Here is a 16,115-nt window from a genome sequence, read left to right on the forward strand (position 1 = left end):
TCTTCATCTCTGATTCTTTTTTATCTCTGTGTTAAGGGTCTCACTGATGTTCTCCACTCTTTTCTCAAATCCATTAAGTATCTTTATGACCATTACTTTAAATTCTCTATCAGGCATATTATTTAATGTTTCACTCAGGTCTCTTGCTGTGGTTTTGTCTTTGTTCTTTCATTTGGGACATATTCCTCTGTCTCATTTTGTCTAATTCTGTGTCTGTTTCTGTGTGTTAGGAAGATCAGCTACATCGCTTGCTCTTGAAAGTAATGGCCTTATGAAGAAGCAGTTCTATAGTTCCCTAAAGCAGTGTCCCCTGGACCTGGCACTTCACGGTTGTCTCCTATATGTGTTGTGCGTGCCCTCTTGTGTCCTGGCCTCTTCTTCCTTCATTACAGTTATCTGCAGAGGCTCTCTTTGCCTATTGTGGGCAATGTTTGGTCCCCAGCCAGGGAAGGGGTGTGTTTTAAAGGTATGCACCAGTCTGCTTGCAAAATGAGACCCGCTGCCAGGAGAGGCCAGCCCAAACGGATCTGCAAAGTATGCATGGTCGGGGCACTCAACAAGGCATCCCTCAGGCTTCCACAGGGCCCACTGCAGCTGCCATCATCGTCACTGCTGCAGAGACTGAAGCCCTGCAAAATGCAGGGATTGGGAGATGTGGTGCTGCTGAAGTTTGTGCCTGCTGAAGTTTCTTGACCAAAGACCTCTGATATTATTGTAACCATTCTGGGGTGCCATAAAACACCTGCAGAAGGCAGCAAACCTGATAAATGTATGTGTTCTGAACACCACTGACTGGCCATTCCATCTCTCTTCCTGTCCTCAGGCTTCTCTATTCCCTGTGACACAGTAATGAAATTAGGCCAATCAATAACCCTACAAAGGCCTTAGAAGGTTCAAGTGAAAGGAAGAATTGCATGTCTCTCACTTTAAATCAAAAGCTAGAAAGATTAAGCTTTGTGAGGAAGGCATGTTGAAAGCTGAGATAGGCTGAATGCTAGACTTCTTGTGCCAAATAGCCAAATGCAAAGGAAATGTTCTCGAAGGAAATTAAAAGTGCTACTCCAGTGAACACGTGAATGATAAGGCAGTAAAACAGCCTTATAGTTGATATGGAGAAAGTTTTAAGTGATTTGGATAAAAGATCAAACCATCCACAACATGCCTTTAAAAGCCAAAGCTTAATCCAGAGCAAGGCTGACAAAGTCTGAAGCTAGCAGAGGTTGGTTGATGAGGTTTGAGGAAAAAGCTGTCTCTATAACATAAAGTGCAAGGCAAACTAGCAAGTTATCCAGAAGATCTAGCTAAGATAATTAACAAAGGTGGCTACACTAAATAGCAGATTTTCAATGTAGACAAAACATTCTTCTGTTGGAAGATGATGCCATCTAGGACTTTCAAAGCAAAAGAAAAGAAGTCAGTGCCTGGCTTCAAAGCCTCAAAGGACAGGCTGACTCTCTTTGTGGGGACTACTGCAGATGCTGACTTTGTTGAAGCCAATGCTCACTGACCATTCTGAAAATCCTAGGGCCTTTAAGAATTATGCAAAATCAACTCTGCCTGTGCTCTGTAAATGGAACAACAAAGGTTTACTGAATATTTTAAGCCCATTGTTGAGACCAACTGTTCAGAAAAAAAGATTCCTCTCAAAATATTACTGCTTATTGACAATGCACCTGGTCACCCAAGAACTCTGATGGAGATGTACAATGAGATGAATGTTGTTCTCGTGCCTGCTAACACAACATCCATACTGCAATCCATGGGTCAAGGAGTCTTTTCAACTTTCAAGTCTGAATACTTAATATGTTTCATAAGGCTATAAGTGCTATCACTAGTGATTCCTCTGATAGATCTGGGGAAAGTAAACTGAAAACCTTCTGGGAAGGATTCACCATTCTAGGTGCCATTAAGAACATTCATGGTTCATGGGTAGAGGTCAAACTATCAACATTAAGAGGATTCTAGAAGAAGTTGATTCCAACCCTCATGGATGACTTTGAGGGATTCAAGACTTCAGTGGAGGAAGTCACTGCAGATGTGGTGGAAATAGCAAGAGAACTAGAATTAGGAGAGCCTGAAGATGTGACTGAATTGCTGGCAATCTCCTGAGAAAACCTGAATGGATGAGGAGTTGCTTCTTACGGATGAGTAAAGAAAGTGGTTTCCTGAGATGGCTTCTACTCCTGGGGAAGAGGCTATGAAGACTACTGAAATTAGCACAAAGGATTTAGAGTATCACATAAACTTAGTTGATAAAATGGTCGCAGGGTCTGAGAAGAAAGACACCGATTTGGAAGTTTTACTCTGGGTAAAATGCTATCAAACAGCACGGCATGCTACAGAGAAATCATTCATGGAAGGAAGTGTCAATCAATGCAGCAAACTTCACTGCTTTAAGAAATTGCCAAGCCACCCCAACCTTCAGCAACCCACCTCCCTGATCATTAAGCAGCCATCAACATGGAGGCAAGACCCTCCATTCAGCAAAAAGATTACAAACTGCTGAAAGCTGATGATGGTTAGCATTTGTTAGCAATAAAGTATTTTTTAATTAATGTATGTACATTGTTTTTTTAGACATCACACTTAATAGGCCATAATATAGTATAACCCTAACTTTAATATGCACTGGGAAATCAACAAATTCATTTGCACTTGCCTTATTGGGGTGATCTGGAACCAAACCTGCAATATCTCCAAGGGATGCCTGTACTAGTGTGTAACTGCTTGTGCAGTTGATGGAGAAGCCTTGCATCAGTTCTCTCTGCCAGAACTTCAATGTACCCCAAGGTCTTAGTATTGGAGGTACTAGTTGCTTAGTCAACATTCATTCTCCCTTTCTTTCTTAAACCCCAATTCTGTTTGAGGGGACAACACTGGCACAGCTAACCATACTTCCTCAGATTCCCCTGCAGCTATGGTAACTTTTTAACTCTGTTCTGGCCAATGGCTATTGGGAGGAGCTTCTGAGAAAACTATTGTTTTCCTGATAAAAAGGGAGAGATTCTGCCACAAGACAGTTTTTGTTGTTTTGCCTTTCACTCTTTTTCCTCCCTGGAACACAGACTGGAAGCTTGGAGGTATAGCCCACATTCCTCAGTGATGAGGATGAAAGCCATATCCAAAGGTTGGTGCAGGAGGAAGCCACAGGGAGACTTTATCATTGACTTCCTCAAACAGCTGCACCAGTCTAGTTCCAGATTTCTATGAGAAAAGTAAACTCCTATTTAGTTTAGACATTGTAATGGGGTTTCTGATATATGCAGCCAAACACAATTCTAACTGACAAAGTCCTCACTTATGCCCAGTTGCTCATAGCTTTTAGCAGCCATTTGAATCCGAGATGGCGAAGAGCCTGGAGGGAGGAAGGGAGCTGCTTATAGAGTCCATGTTCTCTGAAAGCTCTTGATACTGAAATGTTGAGTCAAATTAATCTTTAACATTCGTTTATTTACTAAGCATTTATTAAGTAGCGATTATGTGCCAGGCACTGAGGTGGGTGCTGGAAACCAAACAAAAATCTCAACCTTGGCTTTTCTTCATGAAAATTTCCTTTATTGATACAGGTTGTTTTTTTTTGTTTGTTTGTTTGTTTTTTTACCTTACTCCCATGGTCCTGAGAAGCCACAATGGGGAAGGTTTTTTTGGCTTCGGAAAGGTACTACAATGCCACAGCGTCTTCCTATGGTTTTTAACATTATAAAAGGGAAACAAACAGGCCAATTTCTAACTCAGAGCACAAGTTCCTTCCGGTTACCTTCAAGTGCATCATCCTCCAGGTCTGCCAGAGTTGGTGCATTTGGGAGTGAATACACGGAAGACTGGTTGAGTTGAGTCAGTTTTGCGATGCTATTAATTGCCATGCTGCCCAATGGAATGGTGTGCTCTATGGAAATATTAGCAAAGAGAAACAGTCTTACTACCACGATCATCATAAGGACTTCTGCTGGAATAGCTTAAACCCAGCTTTTGTTTGATCCCAGGCTGAGGAATCTGACGGAAAGTGGAAGGAAGAGGATCAATGCACTATATGCCCCAGAGCGCCAACCTTTTTTAGCAATGAGTCATGCGTGAAAAGACCCCACTGCATGCATTAAGGTAGAATATTGAAGAAAATTTAAGAAGGGGATGCGCAGGAAGAACCCAGAAATCAGGGCTAGGGGCCCTGTTTGAAGAGCAAAGGATCTAAAAATGTTTTTGCTCTCTCTTTCCCTTGCATGAAGGGTTATAATTCCCAAAGAGGTAACAGCTTTGATTATATAACTGACCCATTCTTCTCTTCTTGTAAACTTCCCATGATGGAAGATCACTCCCCTTCTCTTTGTCACTTTTTCTTACTCATTGCAGAGAACTTGACAGAAGACTAGAAATCAACCTTGCCTGATTCCTAGTTTTCTGTGATTAGGGTGTAAATAGGGAACAGGTAACTGTATATCTTCCTTATTATACAGAATCCTTGTCATATAGAATGCTGGCCACCGGATGGCATACAAAGACTTAGAAATCTGACTGTTGAAAAAAATGGAAGGCAGTAAAACAGCTGGTATAGAGACTATGGGAAGTCCACGCAGAACAGACCATTAAAGACGTAAACATCAGAAGCTACCTCTGCTGTTGACTTTATTCAGGAAATGACAGAAAGGGGGATGGGAGTGGGAAAAGCATAAGAAGACTAGGATTGGGAGGATTAAAGGAGAGAAGGTATTAGAATAATGAACAGGGACTCATTCATGAAAACTTGGTGACCTGTTTCTTCTCTGAGGGGCGCTTGTGAAGGGGCTCGCCTGTCTTCATGATGTGGGTAAGGGAAAATCTGACCATCAGTCTAGTCTCTGTCCATTCTCTCTCTCACTCCAGACTCCAAAGGCCATGGTCATGCTTCAAAGAAAGGCTCTTGTGACAGAACGGTGGTGACAAGAATGGTTTCTGGGCTAATGGAGGAAATAATTCCAAGCTAAAAGTTCATGTTAAATGCTCAGGAATAAGCTATAAAAAGTGCTTTGACCAGCTGTGACAGAGACAGGAAGGCTTTGGGAATCATCAAAAAAAGGGAACCCAGAGGAAGAGGGCAGAGGAAACGAAGGGGAGAAGTCAGTTCTGCAGATCTGCTGTGCAGTAAGAATTACCACATTGTCAGTAACAGCATGGGAGGTGCTGGGTACTTCCTGAGGACCAAAGGAAATCTGGGGAGGTGGCTGGAATACAGAGGCAGGAAAGGCCTCTTGTGGGCAGGGAAGTCTGTGGCAGGAATGGGCTGGACTCCAGTTGAGAGAAAAGGTGTTCTTGGCTCATGAAATTTTATAGGAGTCTTCACTTAAATGTGCAGCACCGTCTTTCATGTGTACGCAGTACCTGCAATTTCTGACTCTACCAAGTTATGAGTTCCCACGTCTGCACGTGAATGTCTGTCCTAGCCACTTTAATACTAAAGATGACAACTTGAGAAGTGAGTGGTTGATAACTTAAGGCTGGGGAGATGTGCAGGAGAGAAGTTAAAGATCTGGTGTAAGGGTCACAGCCCTAAGGTCATTGCCATGCCGGGAATGAAGGAAGTTACCCCTCTTATGACCATCCGTGGCTGTCCCTTCAGCTCACTCTGAGGAGAATGCTCTGGGGTGGAGTCATCAGAATCTTTTAAGTTTGAGGTGGTACAGGAATTTTGTGTAGTGATTAAGGTTTCCCATGAGCCTATTTCAAAAGGAAGCCTCTAAATTGAGTTTCTAGGTAAGTACCAGCTAGACTCTGGCATAGTGGGTGGTGGGTGAAGCAATGGTATGTGTTGGCTTTGGGGAAAAAATCATAGCTTCTGGACATTGCACTTTAGGAGAACTCATGAAAACGATCCAGATACCCAAACTCTCAGCCAGGGAAATGTTACCCTATAGCAAGAAGGCTGACTCACCATCCAGCTTCACACTCCATGTCATGTGGAAGCCATTGGTCATCAGGTAAAAATTCTTCACATCCTCAGGTAGCACACAGTTATTTTTCTAGAATCACAAAGCAGCTGAGTGTTAGGTCAGGACTGAGAAAGGGCACAGGGCTATGCCCCAAAGCAAATGGGGATACTACATACCATGTTTTAGATCCCCCAAATGGGAAGATTTTGGTAATTACCTACAAACTCCATTAGAGAGTTCCAGTTCAAGATGGCAAAACAGAAGGCCCCTGAACTCACCTCCTCCCATAGAAACACCAAATCCATAGCTACAGGTGGAATAATTCCCTCTGAAATAAATCCAGAAGCTGGTTTAGCAACTCCTATACATTGGGTGAATGAGGAAAAAATGCACATCGAAATGGGTAGGAGAGGCTGAGACACAACTCACCATAAACTCCACCACTGGCGCAGCAATACACAATTAGGAGAGAACTCACAAACCCGATCTTCCCTCTAAGGAGTTAAGGGTTTGAACCCTCTATCTGGCATACCACCTTTTAAGAGCTGCATCTGAGAGATGAGCTCCCCAGACATCTAGCTTTGAAAGCCAAAGGGGCTTGCTCCACAAGATCCCTAAGGCTATTTGGAAACTGAGAAAGAGTTCTCAAAGGGCTCATGCATGCAGATTTCCCATCCCAGGGCCTTTTATAGCGGCAGCCAACTGAAAAGTACCCAGACTTTCTTTGAAAGAGGCTTATTTGCTTATCTTACAGCATTGACCTGAGAAGCAGTTACCTAATTTAACACACATCGACAGAAATACTCTCCAGAGAACAGGGAAGCTGGAGGGCACCATCTTTACACACTCTGCCTTACTCCAGGTCGGCAGTATCTCCCAGAAAAGAGCTTGTGCACCCATCTAATGCACTGGCCTTTGCATCTACTGCCCAAGGGACACACCCTTGATTACTTGGTTCTGGTTTGGCCAAGGGCTTCCATTTCCAGGTCCCATAGGACTATAACAAAGAGACAGTTCTTAATTGGCTATCCCACTGATGAAGAATAGTTGGAAGAAAGGCAGGCTGGAACAAGGCCTCCCACCCCCACCCCAAGAGGAAACCACACTTAAAAGGATTTTACACCACCCTGGAAGGAGCCCTCCAGCCTTTCCCCTGTGAGAGAAAGAGGACAAAAACCTGATTGCATTACAGGTGCATGGAGGGTTAATCAGATTAAAACAGTCCACCACCAACCCCATAAAAACCCCTAGACTTAGAAACTCCCGTGGCAACCCCCTCAGGTCCCCTCCCTCTTTGGGATCTTTGTACTTTTATCACTCAATAAACCTTGCTTGCTGCCCCCCACTCTGTCTTGTCTACCTCTTCATTCTTCAAAGCGGCATGACCAAGAACTGCGGGAAGGAAAAGAAATCCTGCAGCACCACCATTATCCTTCAGAATTTAAGTAGAGATAAAGTTTTCCAGACAAGCAAAAGCTAAAGGAGTTCATCACATTAAACTGGCCTTACAAGAAATGTTAAAGGGACTTCCTTAAATGGAAAACAGAAGCCACAGCATATGAAAATTATGAAAGAAAAAAATTTCACTGATATAAGCAACCATATACTGAAGGTAGTACCTCAACTACTTATAAAGCTAGTATGAAGGTTAAGGTTAAAAGGCAACAGTAGTAAAATCAACTATATCTACAATAATTAGTTAAGGGATAAACAAAATAATACAAAATACGACATACATAAATACAAAAACTGGGGAGGGGCGTAAAAATGCAGTGCTTATAGAATGTGTTTGAACTTAAGCAACCATCAACTTAAAATAGATTGCTACATACAGAGAGTTATATATGAACCTCAGGATAAGCACAAGCTAAAAACTTTTGATACACAAAAAGCAGAGAAGGAAATCCAAACATCATACTAAAGAAAGTCACTAAATCATAAGACAACAAGAAAAGAAAGGAACATGAAAGAATTACAAAACAACCTGAAAACAATTGTGGCAGTAAGTAAATACCTATCAATAACTACTTTAAAGGATCTTGGGAAGAGGGTGTAGTAGGACCCTGAGCTCACCCCTCCCACGTTTACAACTAGATATCATCCACAACCAAGTCAATAAATGAGGGAGTGATTTCGATCACTCTGGCAGAACAAACTCCACAACAAAATAGAGATGAAGCTGCATCTGAAAGGTTAGAAAGGTGAGAAAGGTGGAGGGAGGCTGCCCAAAGGAGGGAGGCAGCTGCGTGCAGGGAGAGGGCAGAGAAATGGGCCCTTGTACTAGGGAGCTCGTGTGGGGAGGACTAATCCCCATAAAGTTTGTGAAGACCAGAGTTGCTGAATTAAGTTTGTATAACCAGTGGGACCTGGGGCCTGGAGCTTTAAAAATCAGCTGACTCAGCACTGGGCGAGCTGGGACAAGCCAAGTAGAGCCAGTCCAGCTGGGAGGGCAGGTGACAGCTGGGCTGCTGCCCTTAAAGGGACAGCAGCCTGAACAGACAGGCAATATAAAGATAGCAGTTTATACAATACCAGGGGCAAATGGGAGACAGATCTATTCATACAGATTTCTGAGCATGTTGGGGGATTTCTTTGAAAATGAGGGAGCTGGCAGGTGGCATTTTCCTTCCCCCGACCCCCAACCATAAACCCAGGGCCATCTGTGGGAGGCAGGGCATCCCATCCAGTTGCTGTATGCCCCCAGGCACTTGCCAGCCTCAGCTGCACCCAGCCACCCCTGGGCATTGCGCCCAGCTTTGGGCCTGCAGGTGAGCTGTCATGCAGCCTCCAGCTGCTATAGTGCTTCTACCAAGCAGAGCCCAGAGCAGGCAGAGTCAGTGCAGACAACTGCACTGAAAATAAAAGTAATTCAGACACAACAGTAGGACATAAGCACCACACATAGGATACTCTCCTGAAGTTCCAAGTTCAGGTGCACAGGGGAGACTGCACTGCAAGACACGCCAGGACCTCTTCTTCATAAAGTCACTATTTTTTTTCTTTTTAAGATTTTATTTATTTGAGAGAGAAAGAGTGTGGGCATGAGCATGGGGGAGGGGCAGAGGCAGAGGCAGAAGCAGTTTTCCCACTGAGCAGGAAGCCCAATGCGGGACTGATCCCAGTACCCTGGGATCATGACCCAAGCTGAAGGCAGATGCTTAACCAACTGAGCCACCCAGGCGCCCATAAAGTCACTACTTTCAAGTGCAGAAGAAATAGCTGACCTTCCTAACACACAGAAACAGATACAGACAGGCAGACAAAATGAGGAGAAAGAAAAATTTAACTCAAATGAAGGAACAAGACAAGGCCATGGCCAGAGATCTAAATGAAACCATAAGTAGCATGCCTGATAGAAAATTTAAAGCAATGACCATAAGGATACTTACTGGACTTGAGAAAAGAGTGGAGGACATCAGTGAGACCCTAAACACAGAGACAAGGAACAACATAATAGAGATCAAGGGCTTAATAAATCAAATAAGAAATACGCTTGACAGTGAATAGCACACTGGAAGAAGCAGAGGAACAAATTAACGACCTAGAACACAGAATAATGGAAAGTAAGCAAACAAACAAAAAAGAATCATGCGAAATGAGAATAGACTTGAACTCAGTGACTCCATCAAAAGTAATAGCATGAGTATTTCAGGAGTCCCTGAAGGAAAGAGAAAAGGGGGAAGAGAATTTATTTGAGGAAATAATGGCTAAAAACTTCCCTAATCTGGGAAAGGAAACACATACCCCGATCCAGGAGGGAGAGAAAACCACCATCAAAATCAACAAAAGCAGGTCCCCACCAAGACATATTATAATTAAATTAACAAATTGTAGTGATTAAAAAAAAAAAAAAGCAGCAAGACAAAAGAAGACAGTAACATACAAGGGAAAATACATAAGGCTAGGTGGGGATTTTTCAGCAGAAACTTTCCAAGAAAGATGGGAGCAGCAAAGTGCTGAATGGGAAAAATCTGCAGCCAGGAATAGTCTATCCAGTGAGAATAGAAGCAGAGAGAGAGTTTCCCAAACAAAAACTAAAGGAGTTCATAACCACTAAACCAGCCCGCAAGAAAAATAAAGGGGACTCTTTGAGTGGAAAGGAGAGACCAGTGACAGTATAAAGGCAGGAAACACAAAATCAGTAAAAATGAATACTGCTGTAAAAAAATGAGTCCAGGAATTCACAAGATAAAAGGATGTAAAATATGACAACATATACCGAAAACATGGAGAAGAAAAGAATAAAGAATGGATTCAAATGTAAACAACCATCAACTTAATATACACTGCTATATGCAAAACAAGTTATATATATACCTAATGGTAACCATATATCAAAAATCACTGATAAATATGCAAAGTACAAAGAGAATGAAATCCAAATATATAACTAAAGAAAATGAGCAAAATACGAAAGGCAAGGATCAGAGAAAATCTTCAGAAACGACAAAACAAATAATAAAATGACAATAAATACGTATCTATCAATACTTTGACTATAAATGGACTAAATGCTATAATCAAAAGACACAGGGTGACAAAATGGTGAAAAACCAAGACCCATTTATATGCTGTCTACATTTAGAACATAAAATGTCTCATTTTAGACCTAAAAACACCTGCAGATTGAAAGTAAGGGGATGGAGAAACATCTATCATGCAAATGGGTATCAAAAGAAAGCTGGAGTAGCAACACTTATATCAGACAAAATTAATTTTAAAATACAGACTGTAATAAGAGACAAAAAAGGACACTATATAATAATAAAAATTACAAAACAACTGTAAATATTTATGCACCCAACACAGGAACACCCAAATACATAAAACAGTTAATGACAAACATAAAAGGACGTAATCGATAATAATACAATAACCATAGGAGACTTTAACACCCCACTTACATCAATAGATCATCTCAACAAGGAAACAATGGTTTTGAATGACACACTGGAACAGATGGATTTAACAGATATATTCAGAACATTCCATTCTAAAACAGCAGAATACACATTCTTTTCAAGTGCACACAGAACATTCTCTAGAATAGATCACATATTAACCCACAAAACAAACCTCAACTAATTCAAGATCGAAATCATACCATGCATATTTTCTAAGCACAACACTATGAAACTAGAAGTCAACCACAAGAAAAAATCTGGAAAGACCACAGATACATGGAGGTTAAAAAGCATGCTACTAAATAATGAATCGGTCAACCAGAAAATCAAAGAAGAAATAAAAAAGTACATGGAAACAAATGAAAATGAAAACACAATGGTCCACACAAAATTTAGGATTTTTTGTTCCATTTCTGTGAAAAATGTTGGTGGTGTTTTGAAAGGGATTGCTTTGGATAGTATAGACATTTTAACAGTACTTGTTATTTTTTTATTTTTTTATTGTTATGTTAATCACCATACATTACATCATTAGTTTTTGATGTAGTGTTCCATGATTCATTGTTTGTGCATAACACCGAGTGCTCCATGCAGAATGTGCCCTCTTTAATACCCATCACCAGGCTAACCCATCCCCCCACCTCCTCCCCTCTAGAACCCTCAGTTTGTTTTTCAGAGTCCATCGTCTCTCATGGTTCATCTCCCCCTCCGACTTACTCCCCTTCATTCTTCCTCTCCTGCTATCTTCTTCTTTTTCTTTTTTCTTAACATATGTTGCATTATTTTAACAGTATTTGTTTTTCCAATCCATGAGTATGGAATTTTTTTTCATTTCTTTGTTGTCTTCCTCAATTTCTTTCATAAGTCTTCTATAGTTTTCAGAGTACAGATCCTTTACCTCTTTGGTTAGGTTTATTCCTAGTTATCTTATGGTTTTTGGCACAATTGGAAATGGGATCAATTCCTTGATTTCTCTTTCTTCTGCCTCACTGTCAGTGTATAGAAATGCACCTGATTTCTGTGCACTGATTTTATATCCTGCAACTTCGCTAGAACTGTATCAGTTCTAGCATTTTTTTAGTGCTCTTTTGGGTTTTCTACATAGAGTATCATGTTGTCTGTGAAGAGTAAAAGTTTAACTTTTTCTTTGCCAATTTGGATGCCTTTTATTTCTTTTTGTTGTCTGATTGCTGAGGCTAGGACTTCCAGTGCTATGGTGAACAACAGTGGTGAGAGTGGACATCCCTGTCATGTTCCTGACTTTAGGGGAAAAGCTGTCAGTTTTTCCCCATTGAGGATGATATTTTCTGTGCGTATTTTATGATATTGAGGTATGTTCCCTCTATCTCTACACTCTGGGGAGTTTTTATCAAGAAAGGATGTTGTATTTTGTCAAATGCTTTTTCTGCATCTATTGAGAAGATCATATGGTTCTTGTCCTTTCTTTTATTAATGTGGTGGAACCAGAAAAGACCCTGAATAGCCAAAGTAATGTTGAAAAAGAAAACCAAAGCTGGAGGTGTCACAATTCCGGACTTCAAGCTATATTACAAAGCTGTAATCATCAAGACATACGGTACTGGCACAAAAAAAGACACACAGATCAATAGAACAGAAGAGAAAACCCAGAAATAAACCCACAACTATATGGTCAATAAATCTTCAGCAAAGCAGGAAAGAATAACCAATGTGAAAAAGACAGTCTTTTCAACAAAATGGTACTGGGAGAACTGGACAGTGACGTGGAAGGAAAAAAAGTGGATCATTTTCCTACACCATACACAAAAACAAATTAAAAATGGATTAAAGACCTAAATGTAAGACCTGAAACCATAAAAATCCTAGAAGAAAACACAGGCAGTAACCTCTCTGACATAGGCCATTAGCAATATTTTTCTAGATATATCTCCTGAGGCAAGGGATAAAACCAAAATTAACTTTTGGGACTAATCAAATTAAAAAGCTTCTGCACAGCAAAGAAAACAATCAACAAAATTAAAGGCAACTTACAGAATGGGAAAAAATATTTGCAAATCCAATAAAGGGTTAGCATCCCAAATATAGAAAGAACTTATCAAACTCAACACCCAAAAAACAAATAATCCAACTTAAAAATGGGCAGAAGACATGAAGAGACATTTTTCCAAAGAAGACATACAGTTGGCTAAAAGACACATAAAAAGATGCTCAACATCAGTATCAGGGAAATGCAAATCAAAACTACAAGGAGGTATCATCCCACACCTATCAGAATAGCTAAAATCAAAAACACAAGAAACAAAAGATGTTGGTGAGGATGTGGGAAAAAAGGAACCCTTGTGAACTGGTAGTGGGAATGCAAACTGGTACAGCCACTGTGGAAAACAGTATGGAGGTTCCTCAAAAAGTTAAAAATAGAACTAGCCTACAATCCAGCAATCGCACTATAGGGTATTAAATATAGATCGATATTATTCAGCCATAAAAAAGAATGAAATCTTTCCATTTGCCATGACATGGATGGAGCTAGAGCGTACCATAATAAACAAAATAAGTGAGTCAGAGAAAGACAAATACCATATGATTTCACTCATATCTGTAACTTAAGAAACAAAACAGATGATCCAAGGGGAAAAAAAGTTAGAGAAAGAGACAAATCAAGAAACAGATTTGTAATTATAGAGAACTGAAGGTTACCAGAGGGGAGGGGGATGGGAGGATAGGTGAAATAGGTGATGGGGATTAAGGAGGGCACTTGTGCTGAGCACTGAGTGATGTATGGAAATGCTGAATCACTATTTTGTACATCTGAAACTAATAAAACAGTGTATGTTAACTAATGTAATTAAAATAAAAACTTAAAAAAATAATTACTTTAAATGTAAATCAACTAAAAGCTCCAATCAAAAGACATACAGTAGCTGAACAGATTAAAAAACAAAAAAAAAAAAAACAAGACTTATATATATGCTGCCTACAGGAGACTCATTCCAGACCTAAGGACACACAAAGACTGAAAGTGAAGGGATGGAAAAAGATAATCCATTTAAATGGAAATGAAAAAAGCTGGGGTAGCAATACTTGAATCAGAGAAAACAGACTTTACAACAGAGACTGTAAAAAGAGACAAAGAAGATTACATAATGATAAAGAGGTCAATCCAACAAGATACAACAATTGTAAATACCTATGTGCCCAATATGGGAGAACCTAAACATGTAAAGGAAATATTAACAGACATAAAGGGAGAAATGGATAACAATACAATAATATTAGAGAATTTTAACACCCCTACATGCACCAGTGGATACATCACCCAGACAAAAAATCAATAATAAACATTAATAAAAGAAAGAACAAGAACCATATGATCCTCTCAATAGATGCAGAAAAAGCACTGGACAAAGTACAGCATCCTTTCTTGATCAAAACTCTTCAGAGTATAGGCACAGATGGTACATACCTCAATATCATAAAAGCCATCTATGAAAAACTGACAGCGAATATCATTCTCAATGGGGAAAAACTGAGAGCTTTACCCCTAAGGTCAGGAACGCGGCAGGGATGTCCACTATCACCACTGCTATTCAACATAGTATTAGAAGTCCTAGCCACAGCAATCAGACAACAAAAAGAAATCAAAGGCATCCAAATCAGGAAAGAAGAAGTCAAACTCTCACTCTCTGCAGATGATATGATACTTTATGTGGAAAACCCAAAAGACCACCCCAAAACTGCTAGAACTCATAAAGGAATTCAGTAAAGTGGCAGGATTTTAAAAATCAATGCACAGAAATCAGTGGCATTTCTATACACCAAAAAGACAGAAGAAAGAGAAATTAAGGAGTCGATCCCATTTACAATTGCACCCAAAACCATAAGATACCTAGGAATAAATCTAACTAAAGAGGCAAAGAATCTGTACTCAGAAAACTATAAAATACTCATGAAAGAAATGGAAAAACGTTCCATGCTCATGGATTAGAAGAACAAATATTGTGAAGATGTCAATGCTACCTAGAGCAATCTACACATTCAATGCAATCCCTATCAAAGTACCATCCACTTTTTTCAAAGAAATGGAGCAAATAATCCTAAAATTTCTATGGAGCCAGGAAAGACCCCGAAAAGCCAGAGGACTGTTGAAAAAGAAAAGCAAAGCTGGCGGCATCACAATTCCGGACTTCAAGCTCTATTACAAAGCTGTCATCATTAAGACAGTATGGTACTGGCACAAAAACAGACACATAGATCAATGGAACAGAATCGAGAGCCCAGAAATGGACCCTCAACTCTATGGTCAACTAATCTTCGACAAAGCAGCAAAGAATGTCCAATGGAAAAAAGACAGTCTCTTCAACAATTGGTTTGGGAAAATTGGACAGCCACATGCAGAAGAATGAAACTGGACTATTTCCTTACACCACACACAAAAATAAGACTTCAAATGGTTGAAAGACCTGAATGTGAGACAGGAGTCCATCAAAATCCTAAAGGAGAACAAAGGCAGCAACCTCTTCAACTTCCCAGCCGTAGCAACTTCTTCCTAGAAACATCTCCAAAGGCAAGGGAAGCAAGGGCAAAAATGAACTATTGGGACTTCATCAAGATAAAAAGCTTTTGCACAGCAAAAGAAACAGTCAATAAAGCCAAAAGACAACTGACAGAATGGGAGAAGATATTTGCTAATGACGTATCAGATAAAGGGCTAGTATCCAAAATCTATAAAGAACTTATCAAATTCAACACCCAAAAGACAAATAATCCAATCAAGAAATGGGCAGAAGACATGAACAGACATTTTTCCAAAGAAGACATCCAAATGGCCAAGAGACGAATGAAAAAGTGCTCAGCATCGCTCGGCATCAGGGAACTCCAAATGAAAACCTCAATGAGATATCACTTCACACCAGTCAGAATGGCTAAAATTAACAAGTCAGGAAATGACAGATGTTGGTGGGGATGTGGAGAAAGGGGAACCCTCCTACACTGTTGGTGGGAATGCAAGCTGGTGCAGCCACTCTGGAAAACAGTATGGAGGTTCTTCAAAAAGTTGAAAATAGAGCTACCATACGATCCAGCAATTGCACTACTGGGTATTTACCCCAACGATACAAATGTAGGGATCTGAAAGGGTATGTGCACCCCGATGTTTAAAGCAGCAAAGTCCACAATAGCCAAACTGTGGAAAGAGCCCAGATGTCCATCGACAGATGAATGGATAAAGAAGATGTGGTATATAGATACAATGGAATATTATGCAACCATCAAAAGAAATGAAATCTTGCCATTTGCAATGACGTGGATGGAACTGGAGGGTATTATGCTGAGC

The 16,115-nt window shown here is 40.3% G+C and overlaps 1 protein-coding gene across 4 annotated transcripts in view; it reads right to left on the reverse strand.

The window, feature by feature from the left end:
- The window catches only part of TPGS2 (tubulin polyglutamylase complex subunit 2), a 91,402-nt gene that overhangs the window by 44,697 nt on the left and 30,590 nt on the right, over window positions 1-16,115 (reverse strand). For 3 of the 4 annotated variants that reach the window (XR_004819627.1, XM_035724085.1, XM_035724083.1), the window contains exons 3-4: window positions 5,903-5,990; window positions 3,758-3,886 (exon numbers count right to left, since the gene is read on the reverse strand). Coding sequence is in view for 3 of the 4 variants with exons in the window: in XM_035724085.1 (XP_035579978.1) it covers window positions 3,758-3,886; window positions 5,903-5,990 (217 nt within the window). In the remaining variant the exon portion in view is untranslated. The remainder of the gene's footprint in view (window positions 1-3,757; window positions 3,887-5,902; window positions 5,991-16,115) is intronic. The other variant, XM_035724084.1, reaches the window with a different exon arrangement.

The sequence above is a fragment of the Zalophus californianus genome, chromosome 14 (genome assembly GCF_009762305.2).
Source record: "Zalophus californianus isolate mZalCal1 chromosome 14, mZalCal1.pri.v2, whole genome shotgun sequence".
NCBI classification, from domain to species: domain Eukaryota; kingdom Metazoa; phylum Chordata; class Mammalia; order Carnivora; family Otariidae; genus Zalophus; species Zalophus californianus.